This window comes from Acanthochromis polyacanthus, chromosome 8, assembly GCF_021347895.1.
Source record: "Acanthochromis polyacanthus isolate Apoly-LR-REF ecotype Palm Island chromosome 8, KAUST_Apoly_ChrSc, whole genome shotgun sequence".
NCBI lineage: Eukaryota > Metazoa > Chordata > Actinopteri > Pomacentridae > Acanthochromis > Acanthochromis polyacanthus.
The window spans coordinates 29,481,233-29,508,145 of record NC_067120.1 but is presented as its reverse complement, the minus strand read 5'-3'; the positions used below and the strand labels follow the sequence as shown (position 1 = coordinate 29,508,145).

General features: G+C 38.7%; 1 protein-coding gene across 1 annotated transcript in view; it reads right to left on the bottom strand.

Moving 5' to 3' along the window:
* The window catches only part of lrp5 (low density lipoprotein receptor-related protein 5), an 81,870-nt gene extending 57,387 nt beyond the window's left edge, over nucleotides 1-24,483 (bottom strand). The window contains exons 1-4 of the mRNA XM_022211445.2: nucleotides 24,187-24,483; nucleotides 7,591-7,791; nucleotides 7,201-7,417; nucleotides 2,310-2,378 (exon numbers count right to left, since the gene is read on the bottom strand). Coding sequence (XP_022067137.1) covers nucleotides 2,310-2,378; nucleotides 7,201-7,417; nucleotides 7,591-7,791; nucleotides 24,187-24,256 — 557 coding nt within the window. The 5' untranslated portion in view covers nucleotides 24,257-24,483. The remainder of the gene's footprint in view (nucleotides 1-2,309; nucleotides 2,379-7,200; nucleotides 7,418-7,590; nucleotides 7,792-24,186) is intronic.
* Between the last annotated feature and the right edge of the window lie 2,430 nt (nucleotides 24,484-26,913).

Genomic DNA, 26,913 nt, shown 5'->3' with positions numbered 1-26,913 from the left:
ATTGTTACTTTTGTGAGTTTCAAGTGATTTCAGTGAGAATTGTGGGTTTTTCCTTCTTTAACTGAGGGGTACCAACAATTTTGTCCACGTGTGTATCAACAAGAAAAGCACTCAGAAAGCAAAATACTCCACCAAGACTTCTCATCCTCTGACCTTGCGCTGAACACAAGAGTGTCCAGCGGTGGATTTGTAGTAGGATCACATGATCGTCAGCAGTGAACTTACACCGCGTTCACTTGTTGTCATGGTTACAGTGACGCCATGCTGGCCACTATATCTTGCAATGGGAAATCCTTAACAAATCCGTGGATCCAGACAATAAGCCGCATCACTGCCAAAATCTAATCACTTGGTCCTTGTGTCATTTCTGGCCTTCCCTGAAAATTTCATCCAAATCTGCTGGTCCGTTTTTAAATAATGTTGCACAGGACAGACAGATTCACAGAGACACGTCGGCTGATCGGCACATCACTCTGCATTTTTATTCCATACTACTCCATTGCCTCTCTTGGCGGAGTAATAATAATATAAATATTGTAGCATCAGATTTGTGTATGACTGTGTTCATTTGCATTTACTTTTTTTGTTTATTATTTTGGTGTTTATTTAAGTTGTGCCTCAGATGTTATTTTGTTGATTATTGGGTCAGATATTGTATTGTTTTGTGTTTGCTTATTGCTCTGCTCAGTGTCCCAGATGTTGGTTTCACTTTCTTTTTGTTTTTGGTACAGCTGATTTAATTGTGGTACAGCGGGAGAGTCGGTAAGAGAGCGGTCTGTGTTTGCTGTGCTGAGCGGTGAGTAAAACCTGCAGAAAACTGTCCTGTGGTGCTGGGGATGTTTCGCATGGAAGACAGCAAAAGATATGAGCATAAAAATGCAAAAACAATTGTAACTCGCCTGACCCACAGCGCTGGAGACGGGTGTGTCAACCAATATTTAAGGGTTACAATATGGTCGCTACTTCGCGGATTTTCGTCTATCGCAGGAGGGTCTGGAACGTAAACCCCCGTGATAGATGAGGGATCGCTGTATTGTTGTGGAATAACAAACAAAAATCAACGACTGACAAACACTTTTCTAACACGAAACATACTAGGAGAATGGCTGAAACGAGCGAACCACAGGTCAGAAAAATCACTGTGACAGAAGCTGTTGCATGCAGATATGTTGGAGCACTAAATGAATGATGGTAAGTTAGATTAATTACTCCACAAAGGAACGCAGTGGAGTGATGTGACAATCAGCGTACGTGAATCATTCCTCTGTCAGCAACATTACTCAAAAATGGATTTGGATGAAATTTTCAGGAAAGGTCAGAAATGACACAAAACCAAGTGTTTAGATTTTGGCAGTCATGTGGCTTATAGTCTGGATTCACGGATTTGTTCAGGATTTCCCATTGAGCTAACGGCATGGTGTCTGATAGCAGTATGGTACCCATGACAACAAGTGAACACTGCCTCAGCTGCCTGCTGACGATCACGATTGCAATCCTATGACAAATCCACCACTGTGGTGGACTTATCAGAAATGATACAATGAAAAATCGATTAAATTGTGGGGGTGTTTCTAAGTCCCATCAATTCCTGCCGCCAGCTACATATTTAGGCCATGAGATTTGGTATGTGTACATAATGCACAAATGCACAACACATGCTTGTGCTCAGTGCAAAGTCAGGGAATGAACAGTCTTGGTGGAGTACTGCACTCTCCCAGTGTTTTTCTTGTTAATTGATGTGACAAGCTGTGAGCGTGTGTGTGTAAATGCGTGTGTGCCAGGAAGTGAAACTAACTTTTTAAGCCACTGACAGATATGCCCAAATATGATTGATTCAATAGTAAATTAACATTTGTCAATTATCAATCACACAAATTATCATTTGTGCTTTAAATGTTCCAACCACTTCATGTTAAATCAGTGGCTGGTGCCAATTTCCCACCGTGGTGTGTGAGCTAGTGTAAATAGGTTGAAGCATGTTAAAGAGTTAGTTTCAGAATAAATATTGTCAATAAGGATGTTGAAACATGTTCTAATAGCTGAAAAAAATGCAACTTTTTAGGAACTATCTCCCACAATTTCATCGCAAGAAATATGCTGAAAACATCGCAACTTGCATCGCAATTTATTTAAAAAGCTGCCAGGAACTCTGGCATTTTAGGCCACAGCAATCTCGAAAAATGCCAGCGAAATCCTGGAAGGACTGCTGCAAATGCACATGCACTGGGGAAACTGTTCTATGAAAATACTACTAATATTATTCTAAATTCAGAAAGTTTATAGTTACAGGTTTTCTATAGTTACACTACCTGTTGCTTCCATCCATGCCAGCACGCTCTATCCTGGGCTCCTCTCCCCAGTCTGTCCAGTACATGTAGCTAAAAGAAAAAAAGAGAAGAAATATGTCAGTCATACAAACACTGAGCCATTTTGCAATATGTATTTACCGTTTAATGCTTATCAGTACTGAAGAATCAGAGATTACTGAGACAGCTTCTCAGTCTTCTGCTTTCTGGAACTTGTAAAAGATGTTAAATGTCACATTTGTCCGTTACTAACTGAACACCATGCCTGAGTAATACAAAATTCAGTTTCTGCTTTTCCTGACTTCCTTTTATTATTACAACTATAGCTACTTATCTTAAGCTTCCATCCTGTATCTCATGCATATTAAACATATTAGAGCATCTAGATCAAGTTCGCATTTTTCATCTGTTACTTAAGTAAGAGAAAATTTTAAATATTCTAGACTCATTACACATAAAGTGAAATATTTTAAGCCTTTTTTGTAAATCTCAACTAGATGAATATGGCTTATAGCTTATGAAATTCAGAAAACCAGTATCGTAAAATATTAGAATATTTCATTTTGTGTTTAAGCAAATTGCTATTTAAAAAGCATAAATATGGAGTATCTCTTTGAATAATGTAAGGTAGACCTTAGAAGGTCATTGCTAAAAGGCTGGCTGTTGACGGAGTGCTGTATTCAAGCATGTTCATGGAAAGTTGACTGGAGGGGAAAAGTGCGACAAGAAAAGCTGTAAAAGTAACACTGATGACTGCAGCCTTGAAAGAACTGTCAGTAAAAGTCAACTCAAGAACCTGAGAGAACTTCACAAGGACAGAGGCTGGTGTATCAAGAGCCACTAAGCCCAGACCTCTTCAGGTAAAAAACAACTGTCATATTCCTAATATCAAGACAATCAGACATTAGAAACTTATTACCTGGGGTGAGGAGGAAAAAAACTGGACTGTGGCTGTGCACTCCAAAGACCACTTTTCAGGTGAAAGTATCTATTGCATTTAATTTGGAAATCGAGGTCCTAGAGTCTCGAAAAAGTGTCACATCAACTATGTTGGTTCACTGTCTTTAATCAGGTCAAAAGTGAACGCAACATCTACCAGGAGATTTTAGAGAACTTCATGCTTCCATCTATTGACAAGCTTTATGGAGATGCTGATTTAATTTTCCAGCAGGACTTAACAGCTGACCACAGACCCAAAACTACAACTAAATGGTTTAATGACCATGATGTAACCGTGCTTGACTGGCCAGCCAATTCACCTGACTTGAATCTCATAGAACCCCATGTGGTGTTTTGTCAAAAGGAAGATGAGAAATACCCAACCTCTAAATACAGACGATATGAAGGCTGCTATGAAAGCAACCTTCAAAAACACCTCCAGCTGATCACCTCCATGCTACCTGTATTAATGACATCATCTCAATTATGAAAAAGTATATAGCTTTTCGTGATGTTCTAATTTTCTGAAATGCACCAGAAGATGCTCCCCTAACTTTTATGCTGAGCATATTAAACTGAAAAAACAAACAAAAAAACCCTTCTTGAAAAATGTGGGAGAATCTGTTACTATGTCCCAGTTTTCCCCGCTATGGAATACTGATCAGCTTATACCTGGCAGAAAAGATGGAGGATTGAAATTATGGAAAACTAAGGCAATCCAGGCAATTAAGGATCTGTATATTAACAGAAAATTGCTTACATTCAGTGACCCCTGAAAAATATGAAATTCCGCAAAAACATTTTTACAAATATTTGCAGGTAAAAAAAATTTGTCATCTCGATCTAAAAAAATTATGTGATTACCTGAATTATCATTAATTGAGCAAACAGGAAAACAGAGAGAGAACGGCCTATTGTCAAAACATCATAATCTGTCAAATTCCAAGGACTCTCTATAGACTTACTGAACGCATGGAGAAATGACCTACAAGAAGACATAGATGAAACAAACTGGAACAAGGAGTGTCTGAAGGCCCAAAAACAAACCATAAATGTGTAACTGCAGTTACTACAATATAAATGGTTAACAAGGGTTTATATAACCCCTGAAAAACGCCATCATATTCCTGATACGTATGTTAAATGCCAAGATAATAAAGGAACTCTTATTCACTGTTTATGGGAATGTTCAAAGACAAAAAGACTTTTGAATGCGGTCATCAGTTGTATGTCTGAGGTATTTAACGTCAAGATTTCGTTTTGTGCCAAACTTTATACACTGGGAATATATCCCAAAGATTTTTCATATGGTAAGAAACAAACTAAAGTGTTGGACTTTGGATTGTTGCATGTCAGGGGAGTTATTGCCTTGAGCTGGAAGACATGGAAGCGCCTTCTGTAAAACAATGGATAAAAGAACTATCAGAATGCATCGGATTGGAAAGACTGACTTGCATTACCAAAAGAGAACTGGAGGAATTTGTACAATTATGAAAGCCATATATGAATGTTATAGTACCTGGAAAACAGGAACATGACATTCCAGCTATTACTGTTTATGTTTTATTATTATTTCTGTTATGTACATGTTACTTGGTTATGCATGTGTACATATATATATATATGTGGTAATGTGTCATTCGGTGCAGGTCTACTAGGTGTAAATGGGTGTGTGTGGGGGGGGTTTGTGCTTTGATCTGTCTTCTTTATGTATGCTATCATTTGTCTTGTTTTATAGCATAATTTTATCTTGGTTTGGAATTCAGTTTTTCCCTTGGTTTGAACTTTGTAAATTGTACTTAGCTCAAGGACATTCTAGCTATATTCTTTCAGAATGATTTGCTTGCTGAGCATACCTCTTTGTAAAAAACAAAAAACAAAAAACAAAACTCTAAACAACTTCACAATTAAGAGTTTAAAATGCTTATTCTTTATGTGTCAACAGGTATAAACTGGCCAAAGTATACTCCGGGGTATACTTTGGCCCCAGTTAATACCTGGGTATACTTTGGTTGCGGGGTTAATCTGGCCTGTTATAGGGGCTTTCTCATGGTCCATTAAGCACTTCTCCTCTGTCTTTCATACAGTTTATATACCACCATTGCATTATCACTAACTCTGTGTCTTCTCTCTCTGTAATTTGTGTTTGTTCTCTTCAGGTGTCTCTGGACTTGGAGCTACATGTCTCTGATCTGTAGTTTCTGGCCTCACCAATCTCCAAAGTGTTCATTTTTCTCTGATGTATTTTATCTTTTTTCCATCTGCTATTCTGCTTGACTGACCTGAATTGAATTGGACTAACTGAATTGAAACTGTAGTGGTTATGGTACAGCATTCTGGAAAGAAGTAATATTTTTGAACAGCAAAGCCTCGACACCACTTCCACCAATAATTAATGCCAAAGATGAATGGATTACTCATAAATATACTACATGGTTGTTGCATTTAACAATAATTTCACTCCATCATGTCATATGATTGATAATGTGGACACATCTATTGGAAAATACCTCTAAATTGACAAACAACATGTCTCTCTCAGCTTATCACACATTGTAAGGTATAACCAAGAATACAAACACATGCATGAAGAAGAAAAAAATGAGAACAGTTTAAAGTTTCAGCCTCTTTCTATTGGCTAGCAGTATTTTTCTGCCTATGTAAACTGATTCCAAGTATGTTTTATTTTTGCTATATTGGCTCTTTGCATTGGCTTCAATATATTTTGTCCTCATTTTGAAACACCAATTTCTTATTTTCTTAGACTTGTCTGTGTCATTTTGCCTCAGATATATTAAAGCACACCATACCTTGGAAAAGACTCTGTGTTCGCATGTACTGTTTGTACAAATTTTGTGATATCATAAAATCCTTGACATTGTTTAGCTACATCTCCACACCTTCACTTTTCTGTCACACACCGATGTACACCACATCTTGACATGCGTGGGTGTGTGAGGGTCTGTTCAACACTGCTTGCAGCTTTAGTTTTCCCTTTCCTTCCTTTTATTCCAGATTGAGTCACAAAAAACAGTGACATGCCATTTTTTAGTGATGTGACCAATCACGTTTTGAAGTGTTTCTCTATTGATGTTGAAAGCATTTTTCTGTTTCACAGAACAAATAAACTTTGTTCTGTGAAACAGTCAACATGGAGTGTCACATTTCTATGATACTCTTAACAGACCCTTGTGAAGCAGTTGTCCTTATCTTGTAAACCTATAACCTACAATTATCATGACTGATTAGCTTTCCACATTCTCTTTGGACATACACAGGTACAGTGGACAGCAAAACAAATCAGCAGATCAACATATAAAAACAATGCTATTTTCTCCTTTATACTTTACAGTGTTGCCCTTGTAAGTTCCAACACTGCCACAAGGCTGGTGATATTTGACAGGGAACAATGCATCTCTTCAACACTGGAGTTGCTTGTTTTCTCTGTAGTTCTTTCCTTGTTGATGCAGAAACTAAATTATTCTATGCTAATGAAGGGACTTGGCCAAAATCAATTTCTGATATTCACAGAAGTTTAAGATGATTTTAAAAAAAAACTTAAATCAAGAAGTTGGTGACGAAATTTATGCTTTGAACTGATGTAGCTATATCTTTTCCTCAATTAGTTTTCCAGTACGTATTATGGTAGTAGATTTTTATACCCCTAACATTAGCAAAAGTCAGAAGCTCTATGGATTGAAATGACTGACGAAATCAGCATGTTCACTGTTCACATTATCTGTCCATATGTCTGTGTGCTGATGTAAATTCAGAATAATTCTGAAATACATTCAGCCCTGCTGAAGCTTTTTTAAATGAAGAGATCTTTATAACTGATGTAACTGATTTTCCATTTACCAGCCCTGAATCCCTGCCAAAAATGAAAACTTCATAATCTATCAGTACTTCGAAGAGTATGCGAGTGTGCATGTTTGTGTATGGTGTGTTTTGTTACCGTTGAGCAGGATTAAGGGCAATAGCTCTTGGTTGGTCCAGGTCCATCCAAAACAGGACCTTCCTGGAGGTGCCATCTAGGTTGGCCACTTCAATTCGATTGGTTTCCGAGTCTGTCCAGTAGAGCTTTTTACCCAACCAGTCACAGGCCAGTCCATCAGGACTGTCCAGCCCTGATATTACCACAGTCTGGCCTGTTCCCAGTGCCTCTTTAAAGGCTGCAAACAGAAGACATACGACATTTAAATGAAATGGGAACAGGGAGAAGAATGTGTTTTTTAGTAAATCCTTTAAATGTGCAGGTTACTAAGCCACCACTAGAGACGCCCTTTATGAGGAAATTTTCACCAAGCAGGCAAATGATCATTCAGGAAACAGTATGAGGTCTTACAGTTGGATGACTGATTCCAGTATGTCTGTTTGATGGCCTCCTCGCTGACATCTGTCCAAAATATTAAGCCCTCAGCATACAGGAAGTCCACTGCTGCTGCATCCTCCAGGTCACTAACAACAATGGCTGATTCACCCCGCACACCGTCTGCATCGACCAATCGCACATCACGACGGTTGGCAAAAAGGAGGAAAGGTGACCCTGCAAGAGAAAAGATATTTCATGTAATATTTGAAACATTACACTAAAATTGTTTATACCAAAGCACACCAAACACAAGAGTTATCTGTGACAATAGCTTGATTGTGGATTATAATGTAGTACTATTCCATTCAGCCGAGGGTTCTTCTTAACACCAAATTATTCATTTTGACAATTCACCTTGAAGACTGTGAGAACATTTAGATGAGTTATGTCTTTTAGTGTGAAAATGGTGATCAGCCCATCTGTAGAACAAAGTCTAGAAAACTCTGGAATCTCCATGGCGCTCAGCATAGGATAATAAATCACAATGTACACAACTGAACTGACAATTAAAATAAATTATTATACCCTCAATCAACCTCCCATCTTATGTTTTTCAGAATAAAATACACACATTATGCAGGTTGTTTAAAGGTCCACTGTATCTTTAGGATCACTACTTTAATACCTACACATGTTAAGCTCATAGCCAAGGGCAGCACTATGAAGCCAGTCCTACATATCCCAGCTTGATAAAAACCTAATCTCAGTCAGAGAAACGGGTATTAAGAAGGTCGATACCAACTTTCTTTGTCAACTCAAGCTTTCTGCTTCAGACTTTGAACAGATTCACATTAAAGAGGGCGTTGATCGCGCATGTGACTCATCTTCTGCACTAAATGAACCAATCGTGTCCTGCCTACTACAGTCAACAGGCTGTTACAATATAGAGCTACAAGGAATATGAAAAATTATGCTGGTTAAAAACGCTGCCACTGCAAATGATACGAGATAGAAATGCTGATAGAAAATTGTGTGTTAATAAATTTATTTTACCCATCAGCACAGCTGCTTATTTCTAACTGCCAGCTGCATGCACATTTAGGTCTGACACTGTCCCATAAGAAGGATATCACCTTAATTTTTTCACACAATCAAAGAAAAATTTGTGGTATTGATTAAATATTCTCTATAATAAATACCAATAGACTAATTACTTTTCTAGTCTGTGTTCTATCAGCTGCCGTACCTGCATTTGTAAGTCGGCTTGACAGCAAGTCAGGACCGCATACTTATGTGACGTGTGCATCACCAGCAGAATACATGTCAGGTTCAGCGGCAAAGCAATGAATACAGTGTACGATACTGTAACTACACGGCTTCATTCAGTGTTACTAGCAACGTACAACTCAACAGGTTTGTAGATAAAACATTTTACCTCAGCTGAGAATCAGTGCATCTCATAAATAATCGTCAAGAAAGGATTTCGTTAAAGGGAGACACTTCTTACAACCGACTAAAATCCAAAACTCTGATCAAAACCTGCTCCCGACCAGGTTAGCTCCACAGCAGTTACCATGGAGATCTAACCAGGTAAAAAGAGAGCCCCTTCGTGATACTGAAAAAGTACTTTAAGCTCAACATACCTCACTAACCCAATAATAACACTTCATAGTACAGCCCTCAAGTTACCAAAATACCAAACATTTTTACAAGACATGACTGTTACTCGCTGGTCCAGACATTAGTTAACTATTTGTCTGTCAATGTATAAATTTCATAATCCTGTATCTGTTACAGCTCAGTAACTCTGAGATGTTATCCTCCCACTGTTGAAGGCAGTAGCTGTCACAGCAGCTGCCACAATGCCTCAGGGAAACTTGTGGTTTTGGAGGATAGCATAGCTGCTACGCTGTGGTTTGGCACAGCCATGCCTGCTGTAATTCCACAGGATTAAGACATAGTGCCTCTGTTTGTACGGACGCTGTCCCAAACCAGTACCCGGTCTTTAAAAGAGACATGACTTTGCAGTCGTTTTAATTGTGTGTGGATGGCTGCAGCTAATGTGCTTTTAGCAATTATAAGTTAAGTCAATATTTTTTTGCTATTTAATGTATAATTCTGGAAACCTAGTGCTTACTTCATCTACTCTTCAAAATTCCTAATGTACCAGAGTCGATTTTGTGGCAAACATTAAGAGTCAGAGTTTAAAAATGGTTTAATCACCATATGGAAAAACATTCAGGGTATTTAGTTCATTTCAAAAAGTAATCTGTAATTGATTTTTAATTTCCTGCAAGAGTCGAAAGACAGTATAATTAGTGATTCTAAATCGGCTGTAGGTGTTAATGCAAGCATGTTTAGTTCTGGCCCTGCGATAACATTAGTGAACCATCAATGGTACACCTTTCACCCAATGTCAGCTGAGATAGGCTCCAGGTCCCTGTGCTCTCTACAAAACACAGCTGGTACAGCAAATATCCATCCATCCATTCTCTATACACCGCTTTATCCTCACTAGGGTCGCGGGGAGGCTGGAGCCTATCTCAGCTGACTCGGGCGAAGGCAGGGGACACCCTGGACAGGTCACCAGTCTGTCACAGGGCTACATATACAGACAAACAATCACACTCACATTCACACCTACGGGCAATTTAGAGTTATCAATTAACCTCAGCATATTTTTGGACTGTGGGAGGAAACCAGAGTGCCCGGAGAAAACCCACGCAGGGAGAACATGCAAACTCCATGCAGAAAGATCCCAGGCCCACCCGATGGATGACTAATGTTGATTAAAATCTGCATCCTATCCATGCCTAATCCTTCTATCAATGTCACAGCTATCACTCTCCAGGAACAAGAACACTGAGATTTTCATGCACTACTCCCACTCACACACAGGTGACATTCTACGGAACATGATACAACTATCAATAAATAAGTACAGGTATAAGAACTGCTAAGTTCATCTATTTAAAAAGTAAATTAAAAAATGACAGCACATTTCCTGTAAAGACGTAGTGCTAGTGTTGGCTCACCTCCCTCACAACTTTCTGATGACTGCGAGGACAGGTTCAGAATGCTAAAACACTACTCTACACTCACACATTTAACACATAATACTGTTAAAAACACCAAGTTGTTCACACAAATAGACCAACATTAGGCCCCTCGGCAAGATGTATACTTGATACCCTTTTAGACCTTTTACACCTCGTAATGTAGAAACACACTGGCAATTTTACAACAATGTCAAAAAATCACACACACACACACGCATGCACACACACAAACCTCTTCCTCCACCCTTGTACCTTAATCCAAACAACTTAAAAAATGAGGCAGGAAACATCATGAATACACCATTTTTATGTTGTTACAACAATCAGAGCAACACTCTATCCCTGTATTTTAAATATTCATCACTGCTAACTGCTTTGACGAAATGATGAACACCCGGCATGACACTTTAAATGCTACATGTAAACAATTGTTTTTATTTTCATCTTTAATGAAGTGTGCCATAAAATATTGCAATGCAGTAAAATGATGTCACAAATCATAATGAGAAGATAATTGTATTATCCAAGCGTATTATTGAAAAGTGAGAAAAACAATAATTTTATATTCTTAAAATATTTGCCAATACCTGTATTTTTTTGTATATCGACTCATGACTTGATTTAGATTCTCAGATTTAATTGAGTAACTAGTTACAATAAATGTATAATTATTTATGAAATAAACAGTGTTTCCTCTAGGATTTTTTTCAGCGGGGGGGTAGGCTCTCCAGGAGCGTAAACAGATGACACTGCAGATTTTACTTTTACAACCTATTTATTGAATGGCCAGTTGAAAATGGCTTTTTAAAGGCTTGACTGTAGAAATAAAAAAATAAATAAAACAATAAAATTAAATAAATGTAATTAACGTTGTATAAATCTCAAGTATCAAAGAGTAGATACTGAGCAAGATAGTTATCTGTAGTTTACCTCGGTACTCACAAATACCCGACACGGGCAGGACTGCTGCGAAGGTGAAGACATGCAGAGGTGGTGTATTTAAGACAATAAAAAAAAAATTAAATTACAAAAAAGGAAGAATTTGAAGGAGCAGTGGCTAGAATTTAGAAATGGGGGTCTGCCACTCCTAAATGAATGTAGAGGAAACACTGTATAAATAATACTATATTTAGTCATATAGTAAATAAAATGTTCATGTTTTCATAAATTCTGCAAAAAATGAATACAAATATATTCTTCAGCGAGTTCTTTTTGTGAAATGCCATAATATTAATAATGTTAAATAATTATCATTTCTTCAAACTCTGTGAGCAACTGTGGCATTACAATACGTGGGAAGTCAAAGAGATTAACAACCAACATCGTATGTGCGCTTGTATGGCTGTCTTTGTAAGGACCAGTATGAGTTGTACATCTTGAAAATGAGGACATTTTGGGAAAGTAGGAATGTTTTGACCGATCCCTACAGTCTGAAACACATTTATATGGTTGTTTCAGCCTGAACTCTTGGTTCAAGACTTAGAAATAAGTTTAGGCTGGCGTTAAGCATTCAGTTGTGAATGCATTGTATTAACTGAATGGATTTCCTCACAAAGATAGCATGTGTGTACATGAGTGTGTGTGAGTGTGTGTGTGTGTGTGTGGGGGGGGGGGTAGTAGGGTTGAAAAGAGAATGGTTTCTAAAGGGAAGAAGTTTCTAAAGAGTAGGCAATGCACTGCTGCACACCTTCCTTTCAGTGGTGTACGCACACACACACACACACACACACACACACACACACACACACACACACACACACACACACACACACACACACACACACACACACACACACACACACACACAAAATATCTGTTATGAAGGGTAAAGTGAGGGAGTCTGTAAGTTTTCTCTCAGGAGAACAAAACAGGAGACCCGAGAAGGTGTGTGTGTTGGTGAGTATGTGGGTTTGCCCCGAATATTCTGATCTCAAAATAAATATCCAGATACCACCGTCACGACCGAATATTCGGATATTCGGGTTCAGCCCCAAATAGCACATAACCTCCTCCGGGTTCACACCAGAACAACACACAGGCAGGGTAAGATATTAAATCCCCTCCTTACATTCCTTCTCCGCATCATTTTGTCACATTTGGCAACTTTTAACCCTAAACACTTTTCTACTCTTTTTCACATGCACTGATAAGCCACTATATTAATACATCCTGCCTAATATTGCAAATGCCCCCCTCATACTGCCAAAACAGCTTTTACTCCTTGCGGCATAACTCTGCAAGATCTCTGAAGGTGTCCTCTGGTATCAGACACCAGAATGCTCATAGCAGATCCTACAATAGAACAGAAGTTACAAGACGGAGCTGCCATGATTTGGACTTGTTTTTCCAGCATTCCACAGAGGCACAATCGGGTTGAGTTCTGGGAAATTTGGATGCTAAGTCAACCACTTGAAGTCTTTGTCGTGTTCCTAAACTATCTTCTAAGAAGAGGTAGCTGCGATCAGTGAATACTGTTGACCAAAAGGGATGCACATGGACTACAACAATGTTGTCTCATCACTCACTGTTGACACCATATCAAGAGCAGCCGGAAGTATGATGTCCTCACCTATTGTATCTGGTTTCTTGCATTTGGTGATTCTGTATGCAGCCTTGTATGACTATTTGTACTCTGCCATTCACTGATGCAGCTTTTATCATTTGATGTTCCTGCTTATGGTATTCATCAAATTTTCTCTGAAAGAAGTCAAACAGCTTCCTGACGCGACTGGGATGTAATGTCTCTAAAGTCTTAATTTGTTTGATCTCTGCAGTCCGCTGTGAAAGTTTTCTGACATAAAACACACAGGGGTCTCTCCTCACCTCCTACCACATTCGCTGTGAAGTCTAGAGCAAGATAAGCCTCACCATATTTCTGTGACTTTTATTCAGAAGGTTACATCTTGTTTGTCTTGTGCTCTATTTTCCTTTCCATCCTGGTCAAATATTTCTCTGTTCTCTGCAACTACTGACAATAGTATGAATTGGGGATGGTTACCGTGACAGCGCAATTTGAGTATTGTTATGTGTCATGAAAAAGAGGCTGACATTAACCCTCGTGTTGTCCTTACCAAAAAATGTTGTTGCCTTGTCTGAAAAAAAGTCCAAAAATTCAGAAAAAAATTCCCCAAATTTATAAAAATTTGCAAAATCTTTAGGAAGAAGATTCCTGAAAAGTTTCCCTCAAAAGTTTTTTTTTTTTAAATAAAAAAATCCCCAGATTTGACAGCAAAATTTACTGGATTTTGGTTGATTTTTTTTCTGAATGTTCTTAAACATTTGTTTTACTTGTTTTTTTCCACCAAAAAATGCCACCAAAATTTCCTAAAAAATGTTGAAAATGTGGAACTACTTTTATGGCTTAAAGTAGATGTCCATTGTCAAAAATAGCTAGTTTATCATGTGGAATATCGCCCACAGTATACAACTGGTGTTATTTGCATCCTTACTGAGGACCTAAGGTCTCCAAGCAGAGCAACAGCCAGAGTATCACTCTGTCTCCCCTGGCTTGCCTATTAAAAAATAATTAAACCTGCTTTCAAACATAAAGCGACAATCAAGTTGGGATTTTAGTTATAGGAGCACTAATGACTTCGTAAGATAGTCAAGTCAAATGAGAGATTGCAGTTAGTTATGATAACTACTGGAACAGAAGCCATATCTGCCCTCTATCTAATCTAAAACAAGGATGTTCTAACCAAGTAACCAATAACCAATAACCAAAATCTCATAACAACAGTTTGCTGTTTGTTGTATGTGTCCCGGGTAAAGTGATTTGCAAAATGATGATGTGAGCCTTTGTGAGGGCTTCTGTTACTTCAGACTTATATATTGGGATCAATCATATTAACCCTCCTGTCGTCCTGCGGGTCAAATTGACCCGTTTTAAAGTTTTAAAAATGTGGAAAAAAATATATATTTTCACAGTGAAAACTTCCACATTTTCAAAAAGAATTTTAGGAAATTTTTGAACATTTTTTGGTGGGCAAAAAGGAATTTAAAAAAATGTTTAAGAACATTTAGAAAAAAATCAACCAAAATCCAGTGAATTTCGCTGTCAAATTTGGGGATTTTTTATTTTTTAAAAATAAAACTTGCGAGGGAAACTTTTCAGGAATTTTCTTCCTGAAGATTTTGCAAATTTTTATAAATTTGGGGAGATTTTTTCTGAACTTTTGGACTTTTTTCAGACAAGGCAACAACATTTTTTGGTAAGGACAACACGAGGGTTAAAAGCAAACAAAGACTAAACACGCAGTCAAACTGTTTCAACCAGACCTGTCATTTTGGTTTCCATTACATAGTTATTTTTAGGGATGGGAATTTCGACTAATTTCCGAACCAACTAGTCGCTAATTATATTGACGACTAGTCGGTTCGGAAAACTTGCAATTTAACCCTTTAAGCGCCAAAGTCGCAATATTGCGACAAGCAACATTGCTGAACATAACAAGCCATAGCTTCAAATATACTGCCTCGTGTGCCTCATGTACTGTACACCAGGAGATATCGGACATCTGGAACTTCAATCTGAGCATCAGTTGTGGGCGTGTTTTCATTCAAAGTTTTGGAGTTTACAGAGTTTAAAAACCAAGGAGACGAGACTCGCTGTCGGAGCGTATCAGAGCGCAAGATGGCACATTTTAGAGTGAGAAAACTCACCATACCGAGAGGTCTGCTCAACGCTGACAAAGTACTTTGTCAAGTAATGGCTTACTCATATTCTGAAGAGGAATATTCACCCTCTGATGAAGATGTTCAGTCGTCCACTGAGACAGAAAGTGCCGCTGCGTCTGTGCGTAACGGCAGCGGGTCGGTGCGCCATGACAGTCCACGAGCAGCACATACTGGAGCCGATGCTTTGCTTCGGGGTGGCAGGAAGGGACGTGGTGGGTGTAGCTGGAGTGGTCAAAAAAACGCTAATGATGAGGGGGATAGCGGGGGTTGAAAAAAGAGACAAGCATATGCTACTGGCAGGATCAACCAGGTAGCCCAGACGGGACGAGCGCGCAGTGCACGCCCGAGCGTAGAGCTGCATGGCGGCGCCCGGTCGTGGGGGGGGGGGGGGGGCACACTAACGGCGGCGCCCGGTCGTGGGGGGGGGCGGCACACTAACGTTTAAGTATTTTACTTAAACGTTTAATAAATGAGTAGGCGGTTAAACGATTAAACGCTTAACGACTAGTCCGCACATCCCTAGTTATTATATATATATATATATATATATATATATATATATATATATATAGAGAGAGAGAGAGAGAGAGAGAGAGAGAGAGAGAGAGAGAGAGATTTCAATATGTATAAAATAATAATCAATGATATTCAATTTTATTTTATGACTTGTCATATCTTTGTCGAACTGCAATAAAGATATTTTGAGTTCTCTGTACTTCCTCACTGCTTTGCTTATTCTGTAGATATGCAGTATTTTATTTCACAGCGAAAAATGAGCCAAGTATGAGTAAAAATGTGACAGAGGCAAATAAATGTCCAGAAACTGTTTGGGGCTCAGAGAAGTAACATTCAGTTTAAAAAACAAACAAACAATGTCTTGCTGTAGTTTTAATAAAGCACTCTAGGACGCTTTGTGTGCAAAGCAGCTGCATTGGTGTGATGAGGCATTTCCTGTTTCCAAGGTTGCCAGAGCACCCCACTGTAAAATCAACTTTTAAGTGTTAATTACAAACAGAAATGTTCCGTGTGTTGGTAAGGAGAGTAACTTGTTCAGGTGGGAACAAAAAGTAAACTATTGCTGCAGTCTGGACAAAAGGCTCCTGGATGCTTTCACTTTGTGCATAGCAGTGCATTAGGTTTACTGTTCACAGTTTTTACAGGCCACCCTATCCATTGCTCTATTTTCAAAATACTCTCACACCTTAGATGATTATGTGTGGGGCTTCTAATACCACAGCTTGTTTTCCAGGGAATAACATGTTTTGACCAGATGCAGTCATCTTTGTTTTGCCACTTATTCTTGTAATCAATGATGTCAATATGTCCCTGACGCACCATGAGCAAGTTGAGGCTGTCTCTTCATATCTCTTTCTGTGTGGACAATATTATCAGTTCCAAAACTGTCACAATCTTTCCTTACAATAAACCCCGGATTCCCAAGGAGCTCAAGGAAATCCCAATCAAAAAGAAAAGGATCTTTTTTACTGGCTCTGAATTGGAGAAGAAGAGCTCAACAGAGAAGTTAAGCGTGCCATAAAAGCAGTCAAGCTGAAGCAAAAAAAGCAATGTTTAAGGAAAATTCACACAGGGAACCTCCACTCAGCTTGGCAAAGCCTGAAAAACATGACCACTGTGAACACCGCTCCCAACTGCTGAAATACCAGCCATGTGGACGGTCGCACCATTTTTGAGAATCAGCTGAAATTTTCATTTAACACGGATATCCTCAAAAAATGTCACAGAAAGGCCCGTTTTCTGCACAGTTTAAGTTATAGTATAGTGTTGTAGTTTACCCATGAACATTTATAGAAATTGGGGTCATGCTTTAACCGGAGTATAAGCGAATTAAAAGGAAACTTTAAGTAAAGTTTTCTTGTTGTCCTTCATATATAACATTTATAGAATATTTTTGCCTGTTATTGGTAATGGTATAGCTGAAAGTCTACACATTCTTTTACTCATAAAAATTGCAGACATTATTTCAAATTAGCTAGGTTGCTGTTGTCTACAAATGCAGACACACTTGAAATCTTTAGAAATGTAACTGCAATTCGACACTACAAATTTTGACCACAGCTATGCACATTAAATGTTTTTTTTTCCCTTCAAACTGCTCTGGTTATTCTACAGGAAGAAAATGCAATACAATGCATCCATATTTGAAGCTAATATGGAACTTAAGTAGAAGATATAGGGACAATGTAGGCTCAAACATGGCACAGTTTTGACTGACTTAATTATGTTTAAAACCCCTTCTGATTCTATCCCAGTTCTCCAAGTTTGTTCATTTCCAAGACCCGTCCACTCCCCCGTTTCTTAGTTAGTGCCCCCATCCACACTCACAAACATGCACTGCAACACTTGTGGATGTTTGTGGATGTAGCAAGGATCCGATGCGAGGTCCAGCAGACTTCCGCATCTGCATCTCTGCGTGCCCTCCTGCCCGGTCCTGTCACGGGTCGTCTGGTTACATACGCTGCTGCGCACTGCACCCACACGGTTAAAAATCTCTACACCCAAAACTCCAAAGCAGCAAAAGCATTTGCAAAAGTACAGATGTAAGTGGGAAGAGTGGAACACCTGGCTTGACAGCATTAGTGGCTATGGCTACAGGGCAAACTGTACAACGTGTCGGCATGCGTTTTCTGTTGCTCATGGTGGACTGGCTGACATAAGGCAGCATCTAACCTTGCCAGCAAGTTGATTTCTCGCGATATTTGTGAGATCACAAATCTCTCAAGAAACCATCTTGCTCCGCTCCCGCATTCACTGTTCGTACAGAACCAAGTTGGCACAGGCCAATCACGCAGCAGTATTCGTGTGTGGGGCGGGATATCCGGGTGTGAAGATGACACCAGGCGCCAGTAGATCAAAACAAACACGGCAACGGAGGACAACGATCGTGTAGATGCTGCTATTAAGTCAGTTTTAGCTGAATCTCCTATCGCGTCTTTGAAGGAAGAACAACGAGAGGCGCTTTGCCCATTTCTGGATGGTAAAGATGTTTCTGCTTTTTTACCTACGGGTTTTGGTAAGAGTTTAATCTACCAATTGGCTCCGCTCGTTGTGAAGATCCCGCGATTGGCTAAAAACAAACCTGTCAGAGGCGGGACATACTGTTGCATTGTCCAATCCGTGCCTCTTTCCTCCGAACGGATTTACATGGAGCGGTCCCAGATTGATATTGTGGAGTACTATCAAGTACTACACAATTATTAATCTGGCTATTGCCAGGTTAGGCAGCATCAGGAGACCAACATATAAGAAATATGAGAATAGAGAGGACCCAACCAGCAGTGTCATACTTTTTATGCCCCAATCATCTCCTGAAGTCAACATGGGACAACATAATGTGATCAGCTAGATTTCCTACAATGTATAGTTGTGAATTTACCAGAGGATGCTTATAATCATGTTAATGTTTCCATAGACTCTACACTACTTTAGTGACTCAATAAATGCCTAAGCTGTTTATTATTTTAAATACTTTCAAAATTTTAATAGACATCTATTAAATAGCCTATATGTAATCGATAAATGGCTTATCTAAAGAAAAACTCACTCAGAACTCTGATATGTTAACAGTACTAAATAAATACACGCATACACACATAAATGAGTTAATACATTAACTGTGTTAAGATAAGATTTAGAAAAAAATGTTTGTAGCAATTTTATTTGTATAGTATTCTGCATTCGAATTTTTTTTCGAAAAGAAATATACCACTCATTGGGTGGTAGTGGCCCTGAGGACCCGTGGTGGTCGTCCTTTGCCTTTGTTATTTTTATTACAAACAGGCAGTCAGGGGTGAAGACACATCCCCAAGTATATATGCATTTGGCCATTTAAAAACCTGTAACTGAAACATGTTCATGATCAAAACTTTTTGACCCATAAAAATATTAATTTCACGTCCAATTTACCTTCTTTTTCTCCTATGTCCAATTCTTCAACCCCCACTATGTACCATATCTCACAACTGTAGCATAAACTCAACAAAACCTCCTCTAGGAGTCAGATTTTGTTAAGTGACCCAACAAAATCTGAGTCCAGATTTTATTTCATATCATACAATCTGCACAGTTAACTCAAACTGCATATTTTTGTTAAAGTCCTAGTTTTGAAATAGCCCCTTATTTCATTATTCTGTTCTTACAGACTGTAATTTACTAGGGTTTTTTTTTAATTGTTGTGATTTGGTGTTTTAGCTGTTGTAGCAAATAATTTCCTCGGTGTGGGATAAATAAAGAATTTCAATTCTATTATATTGTTAACTGGCCCAATAAAAATAACAACAATAACAAACGACTTTATACTTAAGAACTATACTTATATTAAAGACTTTAAACATAAATACCAGACATATTTTGATGCCATATCTTGCATTCTTAGGGGAGTCCGATTTTAAATAAGGAGATAAAGTTTTCTCAGTGAACAATTATTTTATTGACACGTGTAGAACAATGAGAATGAGAGAATGAGAAGATTTTATTGTCACTGCACACTTTCATATACAATGAAATTAGTTTGGGCTGCCTTGCCGAAGCAACTCAGGCCGCTGCACCTAAGGCGCTACCTATCTTCCTGATAGAATATGAACAATATGCGGTGACTACACCCTGTCCTGTCCTGATGTGCTCATAGGAGTGAAGCTGAGAGTAACGTAGGATCTCCCCCTGATGCCACTTAGGGTGCGCATGTCACCTAATCATATTTAACAGGAAAACATGTCTGCAGGTCGGTACTTAATCACATTTAACCTGAAAACCTGTAGAAAACAACAGCAAAAACAGTAAACGTACAACAGAAAACCTGTCAAGTGGCCACAGAGTGAAACGTAAGTCGCACGCGTTCACGCGAAGGGGGAGTCAGATTTTTCCGGGGAGTGCAAAAATTCTACAACACCAGGCGCGTGATCAAGATTCGGGTGGCTCCGACCATTTCCGACGCCTTCCAAGAGATAAAGTTTGTTTTTCTTATATCATCGCTCGGGCGTTCTGAAGAAAAAGTAAGTTGAACACTTTTTTGTTGCTTTTTATAAGAAAAACAGAGTGCCACTGTGGCTCACACGGTTCAGAATGACTGCGCCATCCAGCAAAACGATGCGCCAATGGCGCTGTGGCGATCGGCTAGCGCAAGCCTAGAATTTAATTAAGCATGTGTAAAAATATTCTATGACAGAAGACCGCAAGTTCTTCTAACTGTAGCTAACAAGCAAAAAGACAACTCAGGGCAGCAGACAGACACAGATGATCCAGAGACATGGAAAACTTATGAAGGACAACGGACAGGCTAGAAGGATTACCAAGAAGGCGCAATGAAAAGTACACTCCTGTGACCCTCCTCTACTCATTTGAGACTTTACTGACCCTTGATACAAAGGAGTTCTGTTTTTTTAATGCTTTTAATGGAGTTTATATACAGTGTTTTTTTATTAATATTGTTTGTTTGATATTATTATGCTCATCTCAAAGGTTTATCTGAATAAATTTTCTGAGAGAGAGTAGGAAGAGGATGAAGGAAAAGGGAGACCAGCGTCTCTCCATCTGTAGTTGCCACTATAATCTTGAATCATGCTTAGTACTGAGATATTTCAGCCCATTCTGATTGATGACACGTCATGAGTAATAGACTATAAACACTAAAGTAATATCTCCAAGTGTTTTAATAGAACATTTGTAAATCCTAAATAAAGGCATTTCAATGAAGTTTTTTTTTTTACTTGTGCTTAACTGGTTTTATTTCCTGCATGTTTTGTGACTAACAGAGCATGCTCAAAGTGCCATAACACAAGAGACTGAGAAGACAGAGGGGAAACTGCACTGGAGTGCTGTCGTTGCCTAAATGCAAACACATTTGGAAGAACTAACGATTCTTGTGATGACAACTCTTTCCAGCACTGGGGACACTAGCATGTGCATTTTCCTAGCCTTGCAACTACAATGGTACAGTTTCTCCGTGCTGCTTTAACCAGTGCCTGAAATGAAAGACTGTTTAGGCCTGCATCCAAGAAAAAACCTGTCAGTCCAGGTCCAGATGCTGTTATTTCTTCACAGTTGTTACTGCTGCACAACTGTACACCATTTTTGATGAATCTCAATCTGACTGAAAAGTAGTAACTGACTCTGGTGTCATATTTGACAGGGTGTCATGAACGGGGGTTTTGGTTTTGTTGTGTTTTCGTAATTCTTTTCTATGTTTACTATATCTCTGTTTGTGGCTGTCTGTGTGGGCTTCATGTCCTTCTTCAGTTACTTCCCGTTATATTTTGAAATTGCCATTCCTTGCAGGTCAGTTAAGATTCACTTCTGCTTTTTGTCTCTCTTTTCCTTTCCTTTGATTCCCCTAAATAGCTTTGCCTGTGATTTGTCTCCCCGGTCACTTCTGAGTGTCCAATTTTTTTTACTTTTGTGTTGTCTGAACTGTGGTTTATTTATCAGCTTTTTAAGCAAAGTTCACTTTTTCATTATCTAAAACCTGTTGCTGGTGTCTGCATTTGGGTCCTTAACTCACTGATCCATGACACAGGGGTTTTTGATGGTTTAGATATTTCTTCCTTCCCATAGTTAATAAGTCTGAAAACCTAAGTTGGTTGTACTGCATTACCTGATTACGTTTTATTTGTGTAGTTTAGATTTTAAAAGCTGCCATGCACGTTGTTGTTTTTCATTTATCTTATAGGGTCTTTCATTGATCTTTCTGTACATATTTTTTGCACTTTAATTGCAAATATTAACTTTGTCCTTACACTCTTTGAAATTCTTACTTTCAAACTTGTGAATACATTTTTTTTTTTTTTTTGCTGTTGGTGGGTAATCCAGTGCACAAAATTTGTTCGGGCTTTTCAAAACATTAATGGAGTTGCCAAAGCAATTGTTTTGCCTTCAGGTGTTTGTGTGGTGCATACTTAACCTGCGGTTTAAATAAATTGCTTTAAAATGCATTCAGTTTTAAAGCATTTTGAGGTTTTAGTTTTTAGCAAAAATTTTTGTGTGGTTTACAGCCTCATGTATCCTTACATATACAGTTCATAATAATAAAAATAAAATGCGTTCAGAGCCAAGACTGTACAGTGAGTTCTCCACAGCGCTATGAACAAGCATGTGGTGTTACTCAAAAAATACAGATTCTTCACTTTAAGTTCAAAGTGACATTTTAAACCCAAATTATACGAGCTTTAACGTTTAAATGTGTTCGTTGTTTATTTTTTAAGCTTCTGCATCTGTAATGTTACAGAACATGACATGAATGTGAATATCAATCTGCTCGAAAGTTTTGTTGAGAATCCTGCAGGCTCTACCTTGCTGTCAAGGAAATTATTCAGAATTAGATACATATTAAACACCCAGGATGATACTTTACTTGACTTGACACAAACAGTGGGTAATGGTATTTGCACCGGCCATTATTTTGATCAGAGTGAGTCTTAAAAAACTCATTAAGACAGACAGGGTTTGAACAATTTAGAGAATATTAGGTGCGACCCATTAGCTAATGATTTACTAATATAGTATCTCCAGGTCATTTTCCTAATACCCAATTATTACTGCACTGTTACTGATTAGGAATTATTGGGATATAGCAAAAAACCATACAACCTAACAGTTCCTTCCTGATCTTTCCCTCATTCATTCCTGAGTAACTACAACATTTTTGTGTACCACATTGTAATATGTTATCAAGATGTTAATACATGTTTAAAGGCTACACTCTATTAACTGCACACCATCATTACCATTTAACCCTAAAGTTTGTGTTTTTTTATACTTACAAAAAAACACTACTCCGAGTTCTAACCTTTAAAATCCTAAACAGCAAAGTCATTATCAGGAAACAGACTAAAACAGCTAGACTTAAAAGTGAGAGCATAACATACAGTCACTACAGGACATTTTGACCTAAGGTGGTAATCCACAGTAGCATATTTTTTCTGGTGAAAACTGGAGGTGTGCACTAAAAAGCAGCTAGTTTCAGAATTATACTGACAGTTACATGATTAAAGGAGACTAAGACCTTTGAAAGGAGAAAGCCAAAATGTGGCCTTCCATGACAATGACCCCCATCACCAGATCTGAATTTGTGGTTAATACCTGTGTCTGTCATAGGACCAATGAGTTGCAGAGGCTGCAGATGCGGGTTATTGCTAAGAAATTAGAAGATAAATTACTCTTTAATACTCTCAGCTTCAGTTTTACAATGCACGCAAACATATAGCAGCCAGAGATAAGACCTGATAAAATGCCTAGCATCGATGTGAACTAAGCTCCACCTCTTGCCAGGCAGTTTCGTGCCATTAAATACTAAGACTACAACTCGAACAGTTGAAAAAGAAAGGCTTTTAAAGACAGTGATCCTTATGGAAATGTTTTCCCGTGTCCAGCAGTGTGTTTTTTCTCACAAATAAGCATACTTGGTTTTACTATTAAATCAGAAAGACTTTCTGACACCCGACACCGAGCAGGAATGGCTGGAGCCGCTGAGGCCCGACAAAACAGCCAGACTGACTTCAAATTCAAACTCTGCTCCGACACACAAACTCTTAACTACAACGTTTGTACAAAGCGTGGAGGACAGTTTAGCTGTATGGGGCTGATTCTCCAGTTTGTAGTAAACACCAATACAAAGTTAAGAGACTTAAGCTGCAACTACTGCGTTCTTGTACCCTAGGGACATGTAAAAAACCTCAACTTTCTGACAAGGAATCACAGCTAGCGTTAGTTCGAATATTGGTGCAGAGTAAAACGCACAAACATACCGCTGAATCACAGCGTGTTCACTAATGTGTTACTGTGTTGCGTTTTTGTTTTGTCTTTTTTTGGTCATTTTTCGCCCCGGTGGCTCCACAGCCCTTGTTCCCCAAGGATCCATGTTGTGAACAAAAAGTCAACGTACCGTCAACCACCGACAGCAGCAGCAGAACAAGCAGAATGCCCATTTCAAGTCCTCTACGCTGTAAATCCATCGGTCCCACTACATTTTGGATTGCTCATTCCAGGACTAAAATGTTACGAGGTCCGCTCTGTGGGTGAAGGTTCGCATAGGGCCTATGTTCCGACAACAGCTAGATATGTGGCTGATGCGTGTATGTGTGTATGTGTGTTCCTGTGTGTGTCCTTCGCTATCGACTCCACTTTTTTTTCCCAGTTACGGCGCTCGCGCTACTTTACACTTTGGACTGTCGAGCTCGCGCACGGAGGGAGGGCAGGCGGACGTGGTATGACGTCATGTGGCACAAGGAGCGACACTTACACAGTTGGACTCGAGTGCTCGTCACAGTTTGTGTGTATAATGTTAACGGAGTAAACGTGTCCGTGTTAGTGTGTATTGTTAGTGTCCGTGTGATTTTACACAATAAGAAAGAAGAGCAAGAAAGTCTGCCTCCAAACCAAAGGAGCTTGCCAAATACAACGAGGAAATCACCGGTTTACTCACTGTTTATGTCAAGCAAATAGGACATAAGGCAGAGGGATCAGATAGATAGATAGATAGATAGATAGATAGATAGATAGATAGATAGATACTTTATTAATCCCAAGGGAAATTTAAGTGTTCAGCAGCTTACATACAACATAAAATAAAAAAGGCAGGTTAGTAAAATTGACAGTAAAGTTAGTATATAAGCTATTTTAATTTAAGATCAGTAGGGTGCTAAGTGAAATTTAAAAAAAAAATCTATATATAGTATATACACATTTCGAGGCACGGAAGTATAAAAATGAAAGTGAATTAAGTGATAAAAGTGGCTTTGACAGGCAGAGGAAAAGGATGCTGTGTGTTGTCCAGGATGGAGAGAATGTTCTCCAGGGTCCTTCTCTCTGCTACTGAAACCAGAGAGTGTGGGGAATAATGTTCAACACAAGCTCCACTTCTGAGTTAAAATTGTGAGTTAACTGAACAAGTTCATTGAATGGCTTCAGCTGTCTTTTAGACAAACTTCACAGTCAGGTTTTTCTGAATTTAGGTAGTCAATTCTTTATTTGACATCAGGACCTATCTCCGACAAGTGCTGGAATCATTTTATTCATGGGACAACATGGGGGTGTTTCCAGTTTCTCTGTTTTAAAGCAAATGTACAGAGGTAAGGATTGAATTCAACACAAATTTTTACCACGATTTGCACTGTTCCCATTATTATGTAAAGAAACAGAATTAAATGCATTAACACAATTAACCTCATGGTATCAGCATTTTGTTAAAGCCAATGACTCAAAGGTTCAATAAATCTGGAGAAAGGGAGTAGTGAGGCACAATAACCTCATCTTGTTCCATTAATCCATCTAGCCATCATCTGTACACTGCTTCATCCTCTGTAGGGTATCAGGGGGCTGGAGCCTATCCCAGCTGAATCAGGGTGAAAGCAGGGTTCACATGGACGGTCAGTTTTTTGCAGGGCTACACATAAAGACAACCAAGCACACTCACATTCATACCTACGGGCAATTCGAATCACTAATTAACCTCAGGATGTCTTTGGACTGTGGGGAGAAGCTGGAGAACTCAGCAGGTAGAATATGTAAACTCCACACAGAAAGACGTCAGAACCAGATTCAAACTCAGGACTTTTGAGCTGCCACACCATGATGCCCTGTATGTGATACTTATTTCATCTATTTCATTCCTTATTTTCGTAATGTTTGATTTAGTCTACTGATGTAACTGCCTTAGTTTCTCCTTCATGTTCCTAAACCTGAGCTTTATGTGTGTCTTATCATAAATTTTATTTCCCCCAAATACTGAGCTCACCATTGTTGAGCCACATTTCTCTGAACATCTATAATAGCCATTCCATGAATGTAAGCATCTGTCTTCTCACTAACACCTTTGTATCAATGTTATACAAGAGGAAAGGTCTAAGATTTAGACAAACATTAAAGTTTTCAACTGCAAATTAAAATTCGGGCATTTTGTTGTCACTATTTTTAGTATTTGTCTACATAAGCTGTCACTAGATTGGGGAAACATACATTAAGACATTTAATTAAGGTTCCTCCCACTGTCGTAATGATCAAAACAAATTTGCCTTCTCTGTCCCCAAGTTCTGCTATGTGCTCGAAGGTAACTGCAGTTGATTAGAGCATGGTCATTCCCCTCTAGGGTTTGAATTTGTAGGATAAATAGAATAGAATAGAATAGAATAGAATAGAATAGAATAGAATAGAATAGAATAGAATAGAAATACTTTAATAATCCCTGAGGGGAAATTTGTTTGCTACAGTAGAAAGAGTACAGTTCCCACCATCATAAACACAGATAAGTAAAAAAATGTGCAGTAAATAAAAACAAACAATAAGAATAACATAAAAAGCTAAATGTCCTGTATAAAGAATGTACAAATGTTAAAGTGTTTTATAGCGCAAGTAGTGTCCAAGAGTGCAAGAGTATAAAAAAGTGTGCAATTTCAAATATTCAGAACTGGAAAAGATAAAATGGGCGCATCCCAACAGCAAACAGTTCCATGTTCGGGAACAGAAACACTCCTTCACATGAACATGACCGGGATTAAACCACTTCTCATTCACAAGCAGTGCAATCCCACCCCCCTTCTTCTTACGGCTCCAAATAATGTCTCTGTCCACTGAAGCCAGGTACTGTCACATTGTAGTACGGGATGAGTGAATG